We start from the raw sequence: 24,904 nt of genomic DNA, 5'->3' as shown, positions 1-24,904 counted from the left end.
AAATTCTCTGGAGAAACTATCAGAGAATTTCACATGATAGCAATTGCTATTTTAAATTTTGTTAATTTTTCAGTATAGCTGCAGATTTTATCAGTGTTAGTGGTTTTTTCACTCAACACCTTTTAACTAGGCAAAATAGCAGTGTCATTCATAACAATAACTGAATGCCCATTTTCAAAAGCACTGAGGTTTGGTTTCCATTAGACCGGAGCTTTTGAAAATGGGCATTGAGTTATTGTTATGAATGACACTGCTATTTTGCCTAGTTAAAAGGTGTTGAGTGGGGCCATGTTTTCATAGATGTAATGTAATGTTAAAAATAAGGATTACATTCTCAAAAATGAAATTTGACCATAGTAATGTTAAATAAAGGTCAACAAAATAATAGTTTATGCTTAAACAATGATCTATTTATCCAAAGAAATGAAAACATGGCCTTTAAAATCAAGCAGATTATAATAATAAAGAAATTATTTTTGTCATACAAATGTTAAATAATTTTTATTCCTCATCATCATTGATTAAATGCACACGCGTTGATGGTTCTTCACTCATTGTTGGCTCGGTACTCGTTGATTTTTTTGGAAGCACAAGGATTTGTCTTCTCTTCAAATGCTACAAGAATCATTTGTTTCCAAGACATTCATCTCTTTTCTTTATAAATTTCATGGTAGCATGCATAAGCATTTTTTTAAACCTGTAGCAACTTTTCTAGTGTGCTCTAAATTTGAATCTTGTGCCTCGAAAATCTCAATTGCTTTTTCTATGTGGTGAAAAGTTTCGTCAGGCCTCTTGAAAGTGAAGGAACTAGCAGGAGTTTCAGCTGTTAAATCTTCTTCCTCAGCTTCTTCATGTTTTGCCATATCAAGGAAGTCTTCGCTTGTGAGCTCTCCATTGTGCGTTTGAAGCAGATCAGTGATGTCAGTTGTGGAAACCTTAAGCTGCAATTGGTTAGCATTATTAATGACCACTTCTGTTTCATTTTGTACGATCTCTGCTGGTTCTTGAAATCCTTCAAAATTATCAATAAACTGATGACAGAATTTATTCCAAACACCCTTCATGTTCTTCTCTGTAATTTTATCGCAGGCTTGTTTTATTATTTTGATTGCAGCTAAAATATTAGCATTAGCAAAGGCACATGATGTAAGAAAGCAAGCTTATATAGCATCAGCAAAAAAAAAAAAAAAAAAAAAAAACCTTCTCGTTTCACCCATCCACGTGCTTCAAATGTTTGTCTAGTTCCGGCTTGAATCCATTTAAGCTATCAACTTCTACAACGACAGATGGCAGGTTGTTCCAGCAATCAACCACCCGCTGGCTAAAGGCAAACTTCTGCACATCTATCCTACAATTGTCTTTCCTCAATTTGAATTTATGCCCTATCAGGCGATTATTCTGAGCAAGAGGAATAATTTCATCAGTATTGAGCATGCTCAAACCATTCAAGGCTTTGTACACCTCAATCAGATCACCTCGCAGGTCCCTAGTCTCCAGACACTAATTTGCAAAACTTAAGCCTTTCTTCATGAGGGCAACCCTTTGTTCCATTCACTAATCTTGTTGCCCATCTCTGTACATGCTCAAACAAATCTACATCCTTCCTAAAATGAGGCCTCCAGACCTGTAAGCAGTACTCAAGGTGTGGCCTGACCATCGCCTTATACAAGGGGATAATCACCTCCTTATCCCTGCTAGAAAAATTCCTGTATATCATTGACAAGACACCATGAGCTATTCTTGCAGACCATCTGCACTGCTCAGAAAACTTCATATCTGCCTGCACAATTATCCCCAGGTTCTTTTCAATCTCTACCACTGTTAGTGTAGTACCACACAGTTGATACATTACTCTGGGGTTACTGCTTCCCATATGCAGTACTTTACATTTGTCAATGTTAAACTTCAGTTGCCACCTCTCAGCCCACCTGCTCAACTTTTCTAGAACCTGTTCCAGCAGCGTACTGTCATTGGTGTCATTAACAACCCTGCTGACATTCATATTGTCTGCAAAATTGGACATTAAGCTTGATATACCATGATCAATATCATTAATAAATACAGAAAACAACTATGGACGCAACACTGAACCCTGGGGGACTCCACTAATAATATTAATCCACGAAAGCAGTGTCAATTCATTACCACTCTCTGTCTTCTCCCCCTCAACCACCCCCTTATCCATAGCAGCAATTTGCCTCCAATGTCACACTGCTCCAATTTGTGCAGCAATCTTCCATGTGCAACAGTATCAAAAGCCTTTCTGAGATCCAAATATATGATATCAAAATTATTCTTTGCATCCAGTTCCTTTGTGACCACATCATAGTATCCAATCAGATTGGTCAGACAAGACTTCCCCTTAACAAACCCATGCTGTATCCAAGCTATAACTGAAGTCTTGTCTAGATGATCCTGCAATGCTTCTTTAACCACTGCCTCCATTAATTTCCGTGGAACAGAAGTTAAACTAACAGGTCTGTAATTGTCTGTGTCTCCCTTTGATCCTCCTTTGTGGATTGGGGTCACATTTGCACATCTCCAGTCCATGGGTACATCCCCCGAGTCCAAGGAAACTCTCATAATTATGGCTTAAGGATTTGCTCACTTCCTTTGCTGCCTCCTTCAATATAACTGGATAGATTCCATCCACCCTAGGTGCCTTTCTTATGTTTATCTTCAACAATTTCTCCTCCACTTTACTCTCAGTTATTACAAGATTATCTAGCTTACTGCCAGAATTTAATACACCTCTGGCATTCCTCTCCCTGAATAACTCCTCATATGTGAATGTAGATGCACAGTAGTCATTTAGTTTGTTAGCTACCTGAGCAGGATCATCAACTGTTGAACCATCGATATCAAGTGGAGCAATCTGATTCATCCCCTTCCTTCTAGAGTTTACATAAGTAAAGAACTCATTGCTGTTTTTCTTTGCATCCCTTGCCAAAGATTTTTTGTAATCTGGCTTTGCCTGCCTAACCTCCTTTGTGACTTGGTTACAGACCAGCTTATATCTATCATAGGCTTCCATGTCACCTGTTAATTTGTATGTATCCCATGCATTTTTCTTCTCTGCCATATGTCTCATTAGTTCATCTGACATCCACTTAGGCCTGAACCTTGAACAATATTTCTTAGTTGGTGTGAAAAGCCTAGTAGCTTCCAAGATTAATTCTTTGAATGCTTCCCATTTTGAATTTGCTGTTGGTAACACTGTATAGAATTTAAATACTGTCTCAGACCACCGTAGTCACCTGTATGAAAGTAAAAACCCTTCCCTTTACTCCCGATGGTAGTTGCCTCTTTGAGTAAATCCCACTTCAGCACACTGTGGTCATTGCCACCTAGTGGTTCCTTTATCTGCAGATTCTTAATGCATGAAGAACCACTACTGGTAATCAGATCAAGAGTATTACTCCCTCTAGTTGCCTCCTAAACGTGCTGCTATAGAAAACAGTCATCCTATAAATCCACAAAAGTCTTGCTAGTGTGTGAGTGACCAACCCATAAATTTCAATCAATATCTGGAAAATTAAAATCCCCCAATATAAGACACTGATTTACTGGCCCGCTCTCTTTCTCTGTACAGTTGTTTATTATTCTCATCAGAGTCATTAGGCCTATAACACACTTCTACTCTCAATTTTGCTTTCCCAGTGCTTATGTTACACCAAACTGACTCAACACTGCACTGTCCAGCCATGTTGACTGGCTGTACTTCCTTGGATTGTATGTGTTTATTAACCAATAGCATTGTACTCCCCAAATTCCAGTTCTACATTCCTTATATCTGTGTGACACCACATCTTTATTATCCCAACTACATCTGCCTTTAAAGTTTTGACCAACACCTCAAATTCATAGAATTTATTTACCAAACTCCTGGCATTGGTGTACACACAAGCATACATGCACCTGTTTCTATTCTTAGCTACCCTAACACAGCCCATGTATTTACTTGTTCCACAATGTCTCCCAGCATTCTTTGGAATCCCCTGCACCTTGTTTTCCAGGCTGCTGCTCATTTCAGTAGAAGCAGTGTCAGAATCACTTTTACCTCTGCCAGCGGCTACTGTTAATCTATTGGTCCGTGTATCCCCTCAAGCTAGCAGTTTTCCGACCCACCTAACACTGCGTCGATAGCATCAGCAAATATTCTTGCACCCTTTATATATAAGTGTATCCCATCCCTGTAGAAGCTTTCTCTCCTGTTAACAAGCACAGACCAGGCTGAGAATAATTCTATGCCTTGAGCCTTGCACAATCCCTCCAGGGCCGAATTGATCGACAAGGTTCTCATCATATACTCCCTCCTATCGTGTCTGTGCAGAATTGCAGAACACTTTCAAATTCAACCCTAACTCATGGCTTTTTTTCAACATTGACCTGTACTTGTTAAGTAATTCTGCTTGTCTCCTCCTCTTAATATCATTAGTGCCAACGTGTATAACAATGTCACCTTTTGTGTCCTTAAAAGATGATATCTGCTCTATAATGTCATTGACCTTTGCCCCTGGCAGACATACCCTTGTCCTGTTCCACCTAAACTTTTTGTACAATATGTTCACTGTTTCCCTGACAATAGAGTCACTGACAACAACTAGTTCCTTTGAGACCAGCACATTCTGCCTTGCGTGTTGCTGCTGTGTTGCGTTATGTTAAAGTGCAAGTTCTGGCATTGATGTGGGCAGCTGAGAGCTTGATGAGCCCTCAATTTAAATCCTTCCAGGGCATCCACCCTGTCCTTCAAGCTCTCATATAGGCCCATAACAATGCTGATTTGGCCTCCTCATATTTCCCCTGAGCCACAGCACTCCCATTAGTTTGAGCCTTTTGCTTTGCTGCTTGGTCTGAGTCACGATTTCTATTCAATTTCAAATAAAATTCCAGTACAAAATATAACCCTAAACTTATATCCCAATGCAGTTATAAAACTATATATATATATGTGTTTCAGTATAGAGTATTATCTCCAAGTTACGTTATATGACTTTCTTTTCTCCTGTCAAGTTATATGTATTAATTTATAATGTTACATTTGTAAAAATAGGTCGTTATATGTATTTAGTTGAAAAAAGTACAATTTAATTGACAATTAAATTTTAATAAGATTAGTAAATTTTGCTGATTAATTGATACTGCTATACTCGCCGTCTAATTTTATGTTTAACCTTATGCTATCTAGTTCGGGGTATATGTTGTATTATGTAGCAATAGCGGCAAGTTACGAATGGTAAATCTACTGACACTAGGTATTAATTACTTTCAAAATCGCACTATCTAAATTCAAAATAAATCACGAAGCTTGACTAGGTCTATAAGCTACTTATAGAAAATAATTTAATATAACAATTAAGTCAATAAAATGGCTTAATATAATTAAAAACTTAGCATTCTTGGATATGGAATAATTTCCAAAATTCTTTAAGAGTTGGATACTGTGCTAATTTGTAATTTTAAGGATCATCTTAAAGAAACACTGGGGAGAGTATGTATAAGCAAGAAAAAAAGGATTGTTTCTGAATGTGTGTAAAACAAAAATTGTGGTGATTAGTGATAATCTCGGTTCCAGTAAAGTGAAGGTTAATGGGCAAGTTATCGAAGAAATTGATGAATTTGATTACTTAGGGTCAAGAATAAATAAAAATAATGACTGCCCAAACGATGTAAAGAGGCAACAGGCTATTGCTAAAACGTTGGTCCTTGATCTGATAAAATTATGGGGAGATCATGATCTGCCCCTAAAGACGAAACTGAGAATCATTGATTCGTTAATTGTTCCAGTTGCCACTTATGAATGTGAAGGATGGAATCTGAAAAGAGTTGACAGGAAGAAAATTGATGCATTTGAAATGTGGTGTTACATTAGAATACTGCATATTTCTTACTTGTATTGAACAACAAATGAGTGGGTATTGAATAAAATTGGCATGCCTAAAATTCTTCTTCATAGCATCAACAAAAGAAAACTCAAGTTTTTTGGTCCTATAGTAAGAAGGGAAAACTTATTGTTGAAGAATATAATGGAAGGAAAAACCGAGGAGAAGAGGTGCAGAGGACGACCTGCAACTAGGTGGAAGGATGGGATCGGTGAACTTCTGGGCATGACACTTTGCGATGCTGCTTGTATAGCACACCATCAATGCAGTTGGAGGAATTTGTTGTTGGCCACAACAGCTCCTCAGGGAGCTATGTGACTGGAAGAAGAAGCAGCATTTATTTATTGCAATTAATGTTGATATTTTCAGTTCTGTTGATACTTGATATTTACAAAAAAGAGCTCAGAAACCTTGGGAACTTGTAAAGCAGGTACTGTCTGTATTTTTGTTTGTACCAAGAAATAACCAGTGATTTGAAATCTGCAAATTTAAATTCAATGTTGTGATTAAAACAATGTTTGCCCTATTAATTTGTGGATTTTACTTTATATTGGTGAAAATGAGTTAAGAGGTTTTGTAGAGTACCTATTGGCTGAATTAAGATTAGATTAGCATTGTTTACATTAGATTAGAAAAATTTAAAGTTTACAGCTATAAAGGTTTTCCTTGACATTTTAAAATATTTAAACTTATGTCTTCAGCATTCTGCATTCACTCTTGGGATTATGTCAGAAATATGAATATAAGTTTTGCAAACAGAACAACTGGTATGGCACAAAATCTCTTCATACATAAAAAGGCCCATGTGATCTTAAGAAAAGGTGTTTCATTAACTTGCTTGAAATAAATTAGCAAAAACTGCATTTCTTCACATGCAGTGTTTAATTAGAAAAATTAGAAAAAAACTTTTATCTTGGCTTCTACCCTTCTAAGTAAATCCAGTGTAGCCAACTTTTATTGAACAGAAAAGTGCTCTAAACATTATTTGAACAAATAATGGTTTTTTTGAAATAATTTTGAGTGCTATTTATTAGAATGAAATTTGGCATAACAGGTTGATGATTTGTTTAAATCAACCCCCCCCCCCCTTCCATGTTTCTTGCAGCTGTAGTGGAATGAACTTCTCTGAGTTGTTGAGGCAGAGAATCACACAATGAAAACATGCAATGCAGGATCATAACAACAAGCATTGATTGCAGATAATATTCTTCAAGGTTGAAATTGCTTCAATGATGGTAGACAGAAATCAATTAATGATACATCAAACAATTACACAAATCATTCTCTAATGCAGGGTGGGAATCATACTGCCACTACACATAAATGGCTAAGATTGACACAGCTGACAATTACTCTGTACTGTGATATAAGGAAGTACACTGTCATACAGGTTGTTGAACTTTTACAACACATTTCTAAATGAAAATTGCTTTGATTCTCAGTACAATGACAACTTAAATTCTGCACTGATCTTGGTTTTGCACTCAGTGCATGCTGCCAATAATAAAACTATAAGCAGCCTTTGTAAACACTGTTAAGACTCTGGATGTTCTTCTTTCTTCTTATTTTCTCTTCTTTAATCTGAAAGCAACAGAATTCCAAATACATGGCAACAACAAGATAAATGTATCAAAAATTAGTATTATGCACATACAAATCCAAGAGCATCATGAGTCCATGTTTTTAGGTTGTACGTATATTTGCTAGCATTAGGCAGGTGCCACCATTAAGTTGTTTGAAATTCTTCGAGGATGTGCTTGATCCATGATACTTCTAACTCCGAAACATTGCTTCTACCGTAGACTCAGTTGTATTTATTTATTCATTTGTTTATTTATTCGATCATCTTAAGTTATGAATTTTGCTAATTCCAAATACAAAGTACATATGTATTCAGTTTCCTGGACTGATCATAGTCAGTACAATTATATCTGTTTTTATTCCCACCTTTCCCTGATTAGCTTAGAATCATTTATAATCCTTTTATAAACAAAGTTTGCTTTCCTTTGAATTTAAATTTTGTGGAGTGGTATCAGAGAAGGAAGCTGTTTGCACACAAAAAAAAAAAAAAGCTTTAAGAAGAAATTATATAAACTTTTGATAATGTGGAAGAGTAATATTGAGATGATAAAACATGAATTATATTTTATTATTTGGCAAATAGAAAGATCAGTCAAAATTTCTACATGCAAAAAAATCTGTTGCTATGTTATCTAAAGCATGTAATTAATAAGTTAGACTTTACATATGGATTTTCTTTTTGCCATTTTGATTCAAATTTTAATATTGCAGGCCATTTAAAATCTATTCTCCTGCTAGAGAACAGCCTCAGCTTGATAGAAACCGTGAAGAATTGACTGAGGTAAAGTGTTTTTTTTTTTTTTTCTTTTCTCTCTCCTGTTGAATTAATATAGCAAACTCAATATAACATGGTCTTTTGTAGAATGAAAGCTAAACATTAACTGTCATATTTTTCATATTAACCATTCAAATTCATCACTGCACATTAGTTTTGTTAATTTAATGTTTATGTAATATAAGATATTAATATTCTACTGAAATTTCTTTCTTTAAGAAATTGAAATATCTTAAAACTCTGAACAAGATAAACTAGCCACCTAGATAACATAAACATTAAAAACACTGTGTTTGTCCACAACTTGTGTACAAATTATACTGTATTTTTAAGCTGAGAAGAGTATAGTAAAAAAATATGCTGGTACTATTCAGCTATATTCCTTCAAGCTTGAGAAAGTTTTATAGTGAAGAAAAAATTGCTCTGTATTAGTATTAAAATGGCATACTGATGTGAACTGTCTCTTTTATTATTCCCTTCATCAAAAAGTGATTGCCAATTCATCCTTGAATTTTTCCAAACTCTCTGCCTCAGCAATATTTGTAGGCAACTTATTTTAGTGTTCCACATTCAAAGCACCACCCAGTCCAAAAGTAAATTTCATAAGATCTAGCCTACTGTTTAACTTAGCATTTTATAGTTGAAACCTCTAGTTTTATTCCTTCTTCTTCTTCCCTCATTTATTTTACTGAACCTTCTCCCCAAGGGGGCTTTTATATGCTTCACTCAAATCCCTCCCTAAGTTGTCTAGTTGCTAAGCTCTGAATGCCACATCTTGTAAGGTGTTCTTACAAGATGTGGCAGTCAATCTTCTAAGATCTTGATCAACAATGCTTAGCACTTTCTACTAATCAGTTGACCCTGCTTTTCACCCTCTCTAGAAGTTCAGTATCATTCATTAGATGTGGTGTCCTTGAGACCACACATAGAATACTGGATACAATATTCTATGTGTGGTCTCACCATCATATTATAGAAGGGGGTATTGACCTGCTTCTTTCTACTTTCAAACTTTTTAAAAATCATAAATAGAATACTGTGATATTTCTTGCTGCACATGCTTTTCTTTTTTTTTATGAAAACCCCAAACACGAGGGGGGATTAGAACCTATAGCACTTAGTACCGTGCTTGGGTTGGAAGTTGAGAAGACGAGAGAAGATATTTGTTGACATTAGACTTGAACTTCTGTAGACGATAATTTTCAGGAAAGACATATGAAGGAAGATTGTTCCAGAAAACAGCAGTTGAATGAATAAATGAGGAAGATGAAAAGTTAGTAAATGGATGTTGACTGGTGGCGGCACGTGTCCGGACTGTTTTGAAAGAGAGAGTGGGAATTATAGAAGTATCTATAATTCCCGCCCGTGGAAGTATCTATAGAAAAGGCATGCAGCAGAAACAGTATATCTATGAGACAGCGAGTAGAGAGACTCTGTTAGAGATGAGTCATTAATTAACCTAACTGCCCTCTTCTGAATGTAATCTACAAGCCTGAGAGAAGTTTTGGTGGCACCGCCCCTGACATAGGAACAATATTCCCTGGTAGCATGGGATTTGCAATTCGTACAGAGTGAACAGCTGTTTGGAAGAAAAGTAACACCGAGAGTGAAAGAGAAAACTAAGTTTCTTAGATGCAGAGGAAGCAGTATTTGTAATGTGCTTGTGTCAAGAGAGATTAGAAGTCAGGGTAATCCCCAAAAGAGATATATCAATTTGCCTAGAAATCGGAGTGACACCAAAGATAAGCATAGGAGCAGAAGAATCCTTTTTGCAAGATATAAGACAAGGCTGAATTTCAGAACGATTGAAATCAACTAAGTTGTTTTTGCTCCACTGGTGAATTACCTGAAGATCGGCATTTAAGGAATTGGTAGTGGATATTCGAGAAGTTGAAGCTGATTGAGCAGGGCAAGGTTTCTCAAAATGGAAAGTGGGATACAATGTGCTATCATCGGTAAAACTATGGACAGAATTTCCAGTCAATGGAAGAAGGTCATTAATATACAAGAGGAAAAGAGTGGGGGAAAGAACTGAACCTTGGGGGACACCAAGTGTCTCCCAAGGTTCAGTAGTGGAGTAGTTAGAAGACAGAGAGCCATCTACCATCACCCTCAGTGAGCAATCAGAGAGAAAACTGGATAACCAATTACAAAAAACAGTTGGCAAACCATAAGATTAGACTTCTGGTGATCGTTGATCGGATGGAAGGTTTCTAGGTAGTTTAAGAGTTGGCGGTTAATTGACTTCTCCATTACTTTGGAATGAGTAGAAGTAATTGCAATGGAACGATAATTTGATGGGAGGGATTTATCACACTTTTTAGGAACAGGCTGGATATGAGCAAATTTCCAAGCAAAAGGAAAAACACCTTTGGAATAAGAAAGTGGAAAAAATGCGCCAAAGAACAGGAGTAATTCAGGAGCACAGGTTTTGGGAACAAGTGGAGAAATACCATCAGGAGCTGGAGCTTTCTGAGCATCAAGATTCGTCAAAATCCTTCTGACATATTGATGGAAGACCACAAGAGGCATTGAGTAGAGCGTGTTGTGAATGGTGGGAGGTGTTTTACCAAGATCATTAATACATGAGTTGGAATCAAAATGGGATGCTAGCAGGTCAGCTTTATCCTTGTCCAAAGTGGCAACAGAACCATCTGGTTTTGACACAGTTGGGAGCAGAGATGGGCATAAGTTGCAGCCAATAGCTTTGGCAAAAGACCAGAATGCTCGGCTACCATTAGTCAAGAAGCAAATTAGCTTGTTTGGACTGATTAATAACTGCTTTACAATTGTTGTGAACTTTGGTGTAGGCAGAAAATGAAACTGAAGAATTGGAAACAAGCCAAATACGATATGCATCATTCTTCTCTTGAATGGCCTTAGCACATTTATTGGAAAACCAAGGTGTAGATAGAAGATGAGATTTAAAAATTGAGTGTGGGATAAAGGATTCCATTCCTACAAGTTTTGAAACAGTAGCCTGACCAAGGAAAAGAAGAAAAGAAATCTCGCAAATCATCCCATTTTGCATTCTTGTAATGCCAAACAACATGATGTTGGGAATATCCATGAGATAAAGGCTCCATTGGAGAAGAGACAATCACCAAGTTGTGGTCTGAGGTGCCTAAAGGACCACTCACTTCGACCATGTACTTAGAAGGGTTGTTTGTGAGAAAAAGATCAAGTGTGTTGGCCATATGGTTAGGATAGTCCGGTATTCTTGTAAGTAAATGAACAATCTGTGCAAGGTCATTTGTAATTGCAAAAGCCTCAGCATCTCGACCAGCTGGATCTGTGTGATTAGAAAACGGAAGCCAGCTAGAGTTGTAAAAATTAAAATCACCAAGGAAAATTACCTCAATGCTAGGAAAGTTGGACCGGAGAAAGTCAAGTTGCAAAGAGAGGAAGTCAAAGAGTTCCAAGTGATTAGTGCAAATGGGAGAATTGTAGAGACAACACGGTAATTTGACAGAATGGGATAGAAAGATTTTAAGCCTGAGAAAATCGAAAAGAGGAGATTCCAAATTACCAAGTATCTGACAGGGAATATCGGAATGGACACTTAATATTGAAATGCATACACTAAATATTGAAATTGAAGTCTTTCTTGTCCTGAACTTTTTTTTTTTTTTTTTTATGAAAACCCCAAACACGAGAGGTATTAGAACCTGTAGTACTTAGTACCATGCATGGGTGAAGGTTAAGATGAAAGAAGATACTTGTTAACATTAGACTTTAATTTCTATAGATTGTAATTTTCAAAAAATACTTATGAAGCTTGTTCCAGAAAATAGAAATCGAATGAACTAATAAGGGAGAAGAAAAGTTGGTTCTGTAAGTTAAGTTGGACAATAAAAGGATGTTGACTGGCTGAGGTATGTGTTCAGACTGGTTTGGAAGAGAGAGCAGGAATTATAGAAGACAATTCAGAAGAACAGTGCCCATGGAAGTATCTGTAGAAAAGGCATGCAGCAGAAACAGTACGTCTATGAGACAACGAGTGGAGAGACTCTGTTGGAGATGAATCATTAATTAACCTAACTGCCCTCTTCTGAATGGAATCAAGAAGCCTGAGAGAGGTTTTGGGGGCACCAACCCAGACGTTGGAACAATATTCCATGGTAGAATGGATTTGCAATTTTTATAGAGTGAACAGCTGTTTGGAAGAAAAGTAACGGCAAGAGCAACATAGAAAACCCAGTTTTTAGATGCAGAGGATGCAACATTTATAATGTGCTTATGCCAAAACAGATTAGAAGTCAGGGTAATCCCCTATAGAGATATGCTCTATTGGGAATTACCCTGACTTCTGATGTGTATACACGCGTGCGCGCGCACGCACACACACGCACACACACACACAGTCCAGTCACAATATTATGACCACCCCCAATGCAAACATCACACACACTGCAAGCATATAAGGCTTGATGTTCTGCATCCGTGAACACTGTAACAGCCTTTGTCATGGGCAAAGCACGCACCCTATCAGACCTGGGAAAAGGCATGATCATCTGCTATCGGGCCAGGGGTATCAGCATCCAAAACAGTGGACTTTGTGAAATGCTCACGTGGGGAAAGTGTATCAAGACTGGACAAATGGGACAGTTTCTACGACACGACGTGCCAGTTGTGGAGCCCTATGTGCCATTGATCCCAGAAGTGAAAGTCAGCTAAAACTGTTGGTCAAGACCGATTGGTGTGCTACTGTTGCTCAACTGGCCGTCCAAATGAACCATGGGTCCACCGGAAAGGTCTCCAACACAACAGTGCCGTGAACTCTGTTGTGCATTGGGCTCCATAGCAGATGCTTGATGACAGCACCCGTGCTGATAGCTTTTCATCACAAACAACGGCGTCAGTTTACACAACAATACCAACACTGGTTCCCGGCCGAGTGACAACAGGTGGCCTTCTCTGATAAGTCATGGTTTCTGCTCCACTGAGTGGATGGACGGTGGTGTATTAGACGTGAAACCTCCAAGAACAGACACCCGGACACAATTGTTGGCAGAAGGCAAGGCTAGTGGGGGCGGTGTTATGGTCTAGGGAATGTTTTCATGGCATGGCTTGGGTCTGATGATACCTCTGGAGGGCACTCTGAATGGAAATGGTTAGAGTGTAGAGTGGAGTGTGTTTAGTGTCAAATGGCACAAGGGATTTCCCCCATCTCCGCGTTCTATACATTGTGGGTGTGAAACAGAACACTGTCATGCCAGAAGTTTAAAATTGTATGGATTTTGTACATGTGTAGTGTCTTGTACCATTGTTCCTCTGGTCATTTAGCCACTAGGCCCCTAATGGGACCCAACGTTGTCCACACTCTGCCTCGTGGAGGCAGACCAGGTACACCACTATTATAGTTATTTACTCTGGCAGGTCCTGCCACCTAATTTCCTTAGATTTCAGTGGACCTTAAAAAAAAATAAAAAAAACCGTTATAGTTATGGGTCAGCCAAAAAGAAGTGCTATTTATGCAAATAAATGTTAAGTTTTTGGGTGTAGTGCTCAAGCAATTTAACAATGGTTCAGACACTAGTAATTATAATTAAAAGAGAGAGAGAGAGAGAAGGGGGGAGACTGAAGGCTGGGGGGAAAAGACAGAAATAAGGGGTCCATAGAGAAGATGACCCCCAAATCAGTGGAGCAGGCCCATGCCCCACCAGAGGGAAGAGAGGGTCGGCGAGGGGGAGGAGGAGCCCAGAAGTCACTTCCCCCTCCCGCCCGGGGAGTGGAGACAAAGGGCCACGCAAGGGAGCATGGCTTAAAAAAAATAAAATAAGATAAAAAAATTCTATAGAGTCCCAAAGGAAGGTCTTGTATCTGGGTGAGAGCCAGTTTCGTTGAGTCCAGGGATGGTTAGTTTAGTCGTGGTGCCTGTTCTTGATCCCTGTAGATAGCAATAAGTGTCCTCCTTTGGGTGACAGTCCTTGGGCGAATTTTGTCAACTCCTTATACTCCTCTTGCGAGTCCAACAGGTTTGATTCCCTGTCGTGAGGGAAGTAAGTCAGCTTTGTCATCAGGAGGCATCGGAGATCCTCATAGTTTTCACAGTTGTACATTATGTGAGACCATGTCTACACTTCCCCACAGACACAGCAGGGATCGTTTACTAATTTAAAACTGTTTAGTTTGGCATTCAGGGCCCCATGACCTGTTAAAAGATACGTAGTGTACAGTCCAGGGTGAAACCATGGTGGTGCTTTTGGGTATAATCTTCCAACATCAGGCAGAAATTTCCTCGTTATTTGCCCTTTTGTGGATTCTGACCACCTATCCTGCCAGATCTGCTGCAGGTGGGTGGCGAGTTTTGTTTTCTCTCTTTTCAGGTTTCCTGTAGGGTTAATGGAGTGTCCCAGGAAGGTGCAGGGAAGCCCTTTTGCGAGATGCTGCACCATGGCACAACGCACCACCTCGAGGTCGAGGGGGAGTGCTCCCGCCAGAACCTGCAGAGCATGTGTACTCACAGTGCAGCAGGCCCGTGTAATAGAGAGGAGTATTGTCCACTGGATGGAATCTAGTGTCCGGCTGTTAACTGCAGTAGTTGCTTTCTGGAACCAGATGGGTGACGTGTAAGTTATGGCTGGTATAAATGTCGTTTTGTAATACAGTCCCAAGGTGTGCCTCTTGAGTCCCCAATCCCTTTTAGCTATTCTTGAGACGAGGGCAGAATATCTCCTGGTTTTCTCTCGGATATGTTTCAAGTGTGGGTTGAAAGATTGGTTCCTGTCCAGTATGATTCCTAGATATTTCATCTCACTGAGTAGTTTGATAGTTGTATTTTCTACTTTAATTTGCGGTGGTCTACAGAGATTTAATGTTCCTTTAAGTAGCATTGAGGAGGTTTTTCCCGGTGAGATCTTAAGAAAATGGACCTTCATCCAGTCTTGTAGAATTTGAATTGCTTGATTTGCCTGGGTTTCCAATTGAAGTCGATTGTCTGCGACAACAGTCAGTATCAGGCCATCTGCAAATGCCTGTGAGTGGACCTCCCCCAGGTCGAAGGACAGAAACTCATCCAATACCATACTCCAGAGGAGCGGTCCCAATACCGAGCCCTGGGGGCAGCCCCTGTAGACAGGCCTGGTCAGTTTCTTGTACGGAGTCACTACTTGTATTTTTCTCTTGGATAAATATGACTTCATTATTTTGTAAAGGTTGATGGGTGTTTTTGCCTTCCGCAGTCTGGCCAGGACGCTCGGCCACCAGATGGTGTCGAACGCCCCAGCAAAATCCACCGAAATAACCAAGAAGTACTTCCTATCACAGGCAGCAGCCAAACTTAGGAGGCTGTTGAGAGCATCCACTGTTGAGGTTCCGGGTTTGAACCCAAACTGTGTGGTCATCACGAGATTTGCAGCTTCATAGTGGTGCAGGAGGCGCTTGTGAAGCATCTTTTCAAGGAAATGGTTACCTATCTTTCGTTGTCAATCAGATGCACCCACATTTGTTGACTGCGTTTCCTGGGGGGTTATGGTATCTGTCAGGAAGACAGTGTGCCATGCCATGTTGCCAGAATTGTCCGTGATTGGTTTGTGGAGCATGATGAAGACTTCAAGCTACTCCCTTGGCCACCGAATTCCTCTGATCTTAACCCAATTGAAAATCTATAGGACCACCTCGATCGACATATCAGATGGATAAATCCTCCACCAAGGAACCTACGGGAACTCCGAGATGCACTGCAGTCTGCATGGTCACAGATACCCATAGCAACCTTCCATGGACTTATTGAATATACATGAGGAAAAGAATGGGAGAAGGAACGGAAGCTTGGGAAACACCAGCTTTACTGGTGTTCCCCAAGGTTCAGAGAGTCATCTACCATCACCCACAGTGAGTGGCCAAAGAGAAAACTGGATACCTAAGAGCAATTACTTGAATTCCACCAAACGTTTCTATTGAATTTTTCTATAGGTGGATAACGTGAGCCAGAATATCACCCGTGGATCGACGACACTGATGGAATCCATACTGGCGATCATTGATCAGATGATAATTTCTAGATAGTTTCAGTTGGTAGTTAATTGATTTCTCCATTACTTTAGAAAGAGTAGAAGTGGGTGCAATGGGATGATATTGGATGGAAGAGATTTGTCACCCATTTTAGGAACTGGCTGGATATGAGCCAAACAGAAGGGAAAACACCATTGGAATAAGTTCAGGAACACAGGTTTTGAGAACAAGTGGAGAAATACCATCAGGACTTGGACCTTTCTTAGCATCGTTGTTTGTTTATTTGGTTTTTAGGAGCATTAGCAACTAAGGCCGTATTGCTCCGGGATATGCGGTGGTCATTCCCTGACCTTTCCGCATCCTCCGTATTTTGTGGTCACAGGCTCGAACCCCTGTCTAATCAAGAAGCATGTGATACGCACTGCTGCTCCTGGCTACGGAGGCGCCTTTCTTAGCATCAAGATTGATCAAAATCCTTCTGACATCCTTTTGACAGACCTCAGGGGGCATTGACTGGAGTGTACTGGGAATGGTTGAATGTGGTTTAACAAGATCATTAATACAGGATTTAGAAGAAAAGGAGGGTGCTAGCAGGTTAAATTTATCTGTAGCTGAAGTGGCAATGAAACAACTCAGTTTTGGCAGAAGTGGGAATAGAGCTGGGCAGAAGTTGTGGCTAATAGCTTTCATAAGGGACCAGAGTGTCCGATTACAATTTGGACAAGAAGCAAGTTTTCTACTCTTAGCCTGTTCAAAAACTGACTTAGACTGATTAATAACTTTTTTTTTTTTTTTTTTTTTTTTTTTTTTTTTGTATGGGAACCGCAAACACAAATACGGCGCCTCCGTAGCCAGGTGGGAAGGAGCGCAGCAGTGCGTAGCACACGCTTCTTGATTAGACCGGGGTTCGAGCCCGTCAGCACCAAATACGGAGGATGCGGAAAGGTCAGGGAATGGCCACCGCATATTCCTGGAGCAATATGGCCTTAGTTGCTAATGCTCCTAAAAACCAAATAACAACAACAACAGCAAACACAAAATGTATTAGAACCTATATTACTTAGTACCGTACATGGGTTGAGAAGACGAAAGAAGATATTTGTTGACATTAGACTTGAACTTCTGTAGACTGTAATTTTTAGGAAATACGTATGAAGGAAGGTTGTTCCAGAAAAAGGCAGTTGAATGAATAAACGAGGAAGGTTAAAAGTTGGTTCTGTATAAATGGATTTTGGCTGGTAGCTGCATGTGTTTGGACTGTTTTGTATGAGAGAGTGGAATTCTTTCTAGAATACCATCAGGAAAAGTTTTCGCATATTTGTTATATCTTTCATTATAAAGGAGTTGAAAAAAATTCAAGTTTTGAAAGTGAAGGGTATCTTTCTTCCATCTCCAGGCACATGCAGTCCACTATTCCCTGGTATAATCAATGGCACGTGATCTTCAGATTGTTTTCATCTTTTAGGCTTTGGCTCCTCAACTGTATGCTTTTTTTTTTTTTTTGCAGAAACCCAAATATCAAATCCATGTTCCTTGTCATTCCTAAGCTATTTCATAATATTGTGCACCTTTTTCACAACAGTACAATGTGTCATGGGATGAAGTTCGCAATATATTATTCAAGACATCAGTATATCCAAACAGAACAGAAAAAATTTCTGGCAACAAAATTGTTTGAAAATCTTGCAAGAAATACAAAAAAACTACGAGCTTTGATTATAGCATCCATGTCCCATTCCCCAGAATTCTCCACAATGTGTTCAAAAAATTCAATAAGTTGAATTCTGTGACGTTTTACTGTGTTTGTTAAACAGCCAGTAAAGTTCCATCTGGTGGCACAATGGACGGTATAATGTTTTAGCAACAAAATCTTGCAATGCATTTACTCTTTTCGATGATTTAGAAAAATATGCTGTCAGTCCACTGATAGTTTGCTAAAACAATCTACATTTCTTGATATTCGAGAGGCTTTGCTTCAGAACTAAGCTTAAAATGTGGGCTTAGCAATGCGTAAATATTGCTAAAGGATAGGCCTCGATATTTTACTCTGTAACCCATTAATATGCCCACTCATGACACGGGCACCATCATAAGTTTGGCCGACTAACTTATCCTTAATATTAAATTCCTCAGCTCTGTTTACAACATGTTTAAAAAGACCAATAGATGTTTTATCATACCTTACGTCTGTAAATCCGATGAACCTTTCGTGTGTTTGCCCATTACGGACAAAACAGAAAACAGTTGATAACTGCGGTTTTGAAATGACATCAGAAGAATGGCCACAAATGTACTGGAAGAAATTTCTTTTTTTATAGCATTTTTAATCACATCAGATATAGCATTAATGATATTATTTTGTACTGTGGAAGAAGTTCTTCAAAATACAGTCAATGCCTTTAAATGACTGCTAAAAGAGGATCATACAGTACGGAGCACATTTAAAAATTCTATATAATTCCCTCGATTAGCTGAATCTTCAGACTCACCATGACCTCTTAAAGGAAGCTCTTGCTTAGCCAAATAACACACAGCATCATTTAAAATTTGGAAGAGGAGGACGAGGCTTACCTTCTTCGCTATATTCATACAATCTGCAAAAGCTCTGGAAGAAAAATTGACATTCAGTATATTGTCAACACTGTTACCCATTGTAAATATGGACAAGAAAGTATTATATCTAAAAAAATTATAAATGTATATTAAAAACTTCTCTAAATCAGTGTCATGTCTTCTCTAAATCAGTGTCAGTGTCGTAGGTGCACCCTTTACACAGGCAAAACAGACAAAACTCAGAAAACAAAAACAGCAACTCATGGCAAGTGACAACATTGAATTGGATTGCTTCACACAATAGCAGATCACAACCACTAACTACTTCTGGGTGCTGTTGTCTGGCGCACACCTTGCCACACTTCCTGGACAGTTTAAAACCACCAGAAGGCTAAGAATTTGACCCACTGTGCCATCTGTACTTCTGTTTAGAGGGCTAAAAGGTGTTCGTATTTGTGACTGCACACCTGGGCTATTAACACGAATGCGATACACTATTTACGTGCTGAAACTTCTCCTCTTCATGAAACATTCAATATACAATGAAACATATATTGAATTTAATTTTAGGAATCACACGAAGCCAGCAAACAAATAGAAGAGTCTTTAACAGAAAAAAAATGCAAAAATATGTTATCGGTGGCATTGCAATTCCATGGGTGTGCACCGCACACCTAGCACACAATGAATATACGCACCTGTTAAATACCTTAATCTAAAAGTTGATTCCTGAACTTTGGGACCCAACTTAATGTTAAATTGTCATTTTTTGTTGCATACTAGTAATATGTAACCACAAAAATAAACCAAAAATTTGGAAGAATGTCTTTTCCCTTTAGTGCTAATTCTAGTCAAAATAGTGTGTATGAACACACCGTTTTATTTATTATTTTGCAGTGTCCTACTTTTGAATATGTAAATATAAACTGTTGTTATTTGTGTGTATATAACATTTCCTTCTCTTTCTCTCTCCTCCTCCCTCCCTCTCCCTCTCTTTCTCTAGCTCATAAAACTGGTTTGGAAATTGTATTACTCCTTTATAGTTGGTGTTTTAATATAATTTGGTAATTATGTATATGGCCATTCAAATAATTCTAAATTAATATATTAATGTTACCTAATTTATATTTGATTACACTTAACTTACAAGTTGTGTTACTCTTCAAACTATGGTATAATAGTAGTTTAGTATTTTTCAAATTCCAAAAGTAATGATGGCATTCTTTATAAGCATTATCATGTTTAATACTTAGATTATGTTAATGGCTGAAAAGCATTTGTGCAAATTATCTGTGTTGATGTGGCTTAATAATTTTTATTGCTATCACCACAATGAAATTTTGTTTATACAATTTTTGCCTATTTCTATATCCAGAAATGTTTTAGACAAATTATGTATTAATATTTTAGGAAGAAAAGGCCATATATGATTTCTTTTCCAAGCAGCAATTTATTGATCAACTTATATCTTACTACTCTTTAGAAGAAAGAAAAGGTCAAGATAAGTTTGATGCCAAACGTTATTACTTATTTAAGGTAAGCAAGCTTATGTATTGGAAAATTTTAATGTTGTTTTTTTAAATTAAGTTTCAAGGTAATTTTTTGATCTGCAATAAACCTGTGGTCTTCCACCAAAAGGACCTCAGAAGAATTTTGGACATTGTTCATGCCAAGAAAGCTCCAGGTTCTAATGGCATTTTACCACTTGTTCTCAAAATGTGTGCTCCTGAGCTTGTTTCATGCTTTCTTATTCTGCTGGTGCTCTTTCTTCTGCTTGGAATTTTTTTCATATTCAAGCAGTTCCTATAAAGGGCAGCAGATCCCTCCCATCCAATTATTGTCTCATTGCACTTACCTCTACTTTTTCCAAAGTTATGAAGAAATCCATTAACTGCCAACTCATAAATTATCTTGAAATCATCCATCTGATCAATGATCACCATTATAGATTCCATCAGTGTCAATCCATTGATGATATATTGGCTGATGTTACACATCTGTGGACAAATTCATTGGAAAAGTTTAGTGAAACTCAAGCAGTTACTTTTGACATTTCTAAGGTTTTGACCATGTTTGCCATAAAGGTTTTCTGAACAAGCTTCCATATTATGGATTAGGTTATAATTTGAATAGGCATATATTCACTGACTGGTTTGGCGCCTCCATAGCCAGGTGGGCAGGAGCAGCAGTGCGTAGCACACGCTTCTTGATTAGACCGTGGTTCGAGCCTGTGACCACCAAATACGGAGAATGCGGAAAGGTCAGGGAATGACCACCACATATCCCCGGAGCAATATGGCCTTAGTTGCTAATGCTCCTAAAAACCAAATAACAAACAAACAAACAAAAACTGATTGTTTTTTTTTTTTTTTTAAATTGGGTATTCAGTTTTCTCGATGCCTGCTCACTGTTGGTGATGGTGGATGACTCTGTCTTATAAATTCTCCTGCTCATTTCCTCTTCTATATAAATGATTTTTCTTTCATTGACTGAAAATCCTATCCATAGTTTTGCTGATGATGGCACATTGCATTCCATCTTCCGTTTTTTTTTTTTTTTTTTTTTTTGAAACCTTGCCCTACACAGACAGCTTCATCTTCTCAAATATCTGCTACTAATTCCTTAAATGCTGGTCCCCAGATAATTTCCCAGTGGAACAGGGATAACTTAGTTAATTTCAGTCCTTCTAAAACTTGGTGCTGTTTTATATCTTGCGAAAAGGATTTTACTATACTCACATATAGTATAGGACAATACTCATATCTTTTACTGCGCTTGTACTTATCTTCGACAATACTCATATCAAGATCACATATCTGTATTAGAGATTACCTTGATTTCTAATCTCTCTCTCTCTCTCTCTCTCTCTCTCTCTCTCTCTCTCTCTTTCTCTGCATATGTACATCACAAATATTGTTTCCTCTGCACCTAAAAAACTGAGTTGTCTCTCTCACTTTCAGCATTTCTTTTCTTTTGAACAACTACTCACTCTGTAAAAATCTCAAATCTTATATACCATTGGATATTGCTTCCACATTATGTGGTGATGTAGTGTGCCTCAAACCTCTCTCAAGTTTCTAGAGTTCATCTCTTCACTCTCTAGACCAGTGTTTTTCAACCTTTTCGTTTTGCAGCAAACTTTTAAAGATGCTAAAATTTTGCAGCATACTACAATCACTACTATTTTCATATATTCACAAATGGGGTATATTTAATACTGCACTTATTATTTGTTTTAAATGCTTTAATATCTCTTCTTTTTTTTTTAACATACATGAAGATACTTGTTCAGCCCATGCATGGTACTGAGTATTATAGGTTCTAATGCCTTTCATGTTTGGGGATTTCATGTAAAAAAAAAAAAAAAAAGTTGATGTCCTATAGAAAATTCAAACTGAGGACTGATGGCTTGGCAGAGACCCAAGTATCTAATTCAGTGCCAAGCAACATTCTCCCAAGTTCAGCCCCCAGGGCTGAAATTTTTGGCTCTACAGAGGTACAGTCTGTCCTCGTATAGCACGATAGTTGTGTTCCTAGAAACCCTCGTGCAATGCAAAATCGTGCAATATAAACAACAAGCCCTATGGGAAAAGTGGGGTTAGGTGCCGACCACCCAAGATTGAACACACATTTGGAACCAAAACATTACCAAACACAATAAATAATCGGGTAATTTTAATCGTTATAAAATACTTACGTATTTTTTATTACGTATTTTAATCGTTATTAAAATACTTACGTATTTTATAACGATTAAAATACGTAATAAAAAATATAATATATTTTTATTATAATATAATAAATAATAAAAAATAAATATTTTTTATTATTCATTATATTATAAAGTATTTTTAGTATTTTTTAATACTAAAAAAGTATTTTTTACGAATAAAATACGTATTTTATTCGTAAAAAATTTATTATATTAAATAAAATAGTCGTAATAAAATACTTACGTATTTTATAATATGTAAGTCGTAATAAAATGCTTACGTATTTTATTACGACTATTACGTAATAAAATATTGCTAATGCTTTTGCTTTTATCGTAAGCAAACTTGTTTTTTGTTTGATTTTCTATCCAAACAGATGACAGCTGTTCCATCTCTTCCAATTCTTGTGTCTTAATCTAATGGGTTTTAATTACACTTTGAGTTGTTCCCGCTATGAAAGTTGTTTTTATTTTCTCTGCATTCTTTGTAATTCTGGGCGTTGCCTCATTTAGGTCTGTAGCACGTGCAATATCACATGGTCTTTCATTTCGCTCAAAGCGTTTCACAATTTCATATTTTTTTTCTCTATCGACAGAGGCAGACTGGCCTTACCCGGGAAATCCCGGTGGGCCAGAGGCCGGTGTGATTTTGGCCATAAATGCTAATATGAGGCCACTATAAATTTTCCTGGGTAAGAATTTTTGGCTCAGTCCGCCTCTGTTTATCGATATTGCTTTTTTTTTCCTCTCTCTGAATCTGCAGTGTCTTCGCCAGGATGCTTCCTTTTCACACCTTTTAAGTATTTTACTAATTTTTAGGGAATAAAGAGCAACTACAAAACGAGGAGGCACGCTTAATACACATAAACAAAGCTGCGCGCATATAGCAACTGAATAAACAACACTGTAAAGGCCGAGATATACTATTAACACCCCACATTTTACTAAAGCACATATCTGGGGGTTACTACCATAAAACAATAAAAACAATTTCCAGTTTCGTTTCTGTTAGTGTAGTGGAATCTGTTATAAACTCCATCTAATTGCATTTGCGATTATATCGATAGCTGGAATTGTGTTGGTTTTTACGTTATTATGGTGTTTCCCCTTCACTGATATAAAACACATAAATACATTTTTAGAATCTTCTTCATTCCTGTCATGTTGCGCTCAGTTGGGGTTATTCCGCGTTCGACTGCCATTTCTTGTAAACACAAAGGCGAATCGTGCATAAACGAATTCGGTTTGTGTTATATAAGATAACGTTCCCCTATTTATAAATCGTGTATGATCGAATTCGTGTAATATAAACACGTGTTATACGAGGACCGACTGTAGTTCTATTGAAGGATTGAATTGTAAGGGAAACTGGAAATATCTTTATTAAAGAAACAGGTGGAATTAAACCAAAGTATGTCTGCTGGTGCTAAAAAAAGATGTGACTAACTGTTTATTAGCTTTTAAGGATATTAAAGGGTGTACAGTGATCCATGTGGATATTAATGATTTAAAACATGAACAAACTTATGACTTAGTCAAGAAATATAAGATCATGCTGTAAAAATGAAACTAGAAAGGACAAAGTTTTTGTTTTTGTGTCTGCATTTCTGCCCAACTCAGTAGGAGCGAATATATGAGGAAAGCCTTGTGGATTAACTTTAGACTTGAGGGACTGTGCAAATCTTATGGGGGAAATTTTTCTCTGCATAGCCTTCCCCAGGTTTTAAAAGTTCAAGAGGTTTTGCTAGTGTAATTGAGGCAGCCTTAAGGATTAAGAGAAATTGGAATTTGTGGGATTATGGAAACCATTGTAATGATGCAGGTTAGTGACATGCCAAACATGCACCTACTCTCTCCCTGTGTATACTTGTGTGTGTGTTACTTGTAATTATGCAGAAAGAAAGGTGCACTTTATGCAGAAAGAAACATTGAAGTAAGTTAAAAAACCACCAGTGGTCATATGCCACTGGGAAAATCATTTAAGCAAATATAAGGGGTGCATCAGGGTTGTAAAAAGACAAAAGATACAAAATGTAATTTGTTTATATTAATGCCAGGAGTATCATAAATAAATGAATTTTAGCTTTTGATTAGGTCAGTCACCACTGATATGATAGGACTAATGGAACCATCCAGAGATAGGTGATGGATAGTGTGTTCGGTGGGGATAGGGAGGGTCAGAGTGGTGTCATGCTTTTTCTCAAAGGCTCTCTGAAAGTTATAAAACTGTACCCAGAGCTAGATCAAGTATAGATGGATGTTAAGTTTGTGTGAGCCGACCGGGCTAGCCGAGTGGGTAAAGTACCTGCCCGGCAACCCAAAGGTCGCGGGTTCGATTCCCGCCTCGGGCTTGGATCAAAGTACTGCAAAAAACCTTGGGAGGTGCAATATGGCCACAGAAGCCGATGCGCCAACAACTACCAAATCAAAAAAAAAAAAAAAAAA

At 37.9% G+C, this 24,904-nt stretch overlaps 1 protein-coding gene across 1 annotated transcript in view; it reads left to right on the top strand.

The window, feature by feature from the left end:
* Positions 1–24,904, top strand: part of LOC150076901 (proteasome activator complex subunit 4-like) — a 514,513-nt gene that overhangs the window by 376,630 nt on the left and 112,979 nt on the right. Inside the window, exons 33-34 of the mRNA XM_090386346.1 lie at positions 8,175–8,244; positions 20,158–20,283. Of these exons, the coding sequence (XP_090242472.1) occupies positions 8,175–8,244; positions 20,158–20,283 (196 nt within the window). The remainder of the gene's footprint in view (positions 1–8,174; positions 8,245–20,157; positions 20,284–24,904) is intronic.

Source organism: Mastigoproctus giganteus, chromosome 12, assembly GCF_048544385.1.
Source record: "Mastigoproctus giganteus isolate SK-2022 chromosome 12, ASM4854438v1, whole genome shotgun sequence".
In the NCBI taxonomy this organism is placed as follows: domain Eukaryota; kingdom Metazoa; phylum Arthropoda; class Arachnida; order Uropygi; family Thelyphonidae; genus Mastigoproctus; species Mastigoproctus giganteus.
This window is presented reverse-complemented; position numbering and strand designations above follow the sequence as displayed.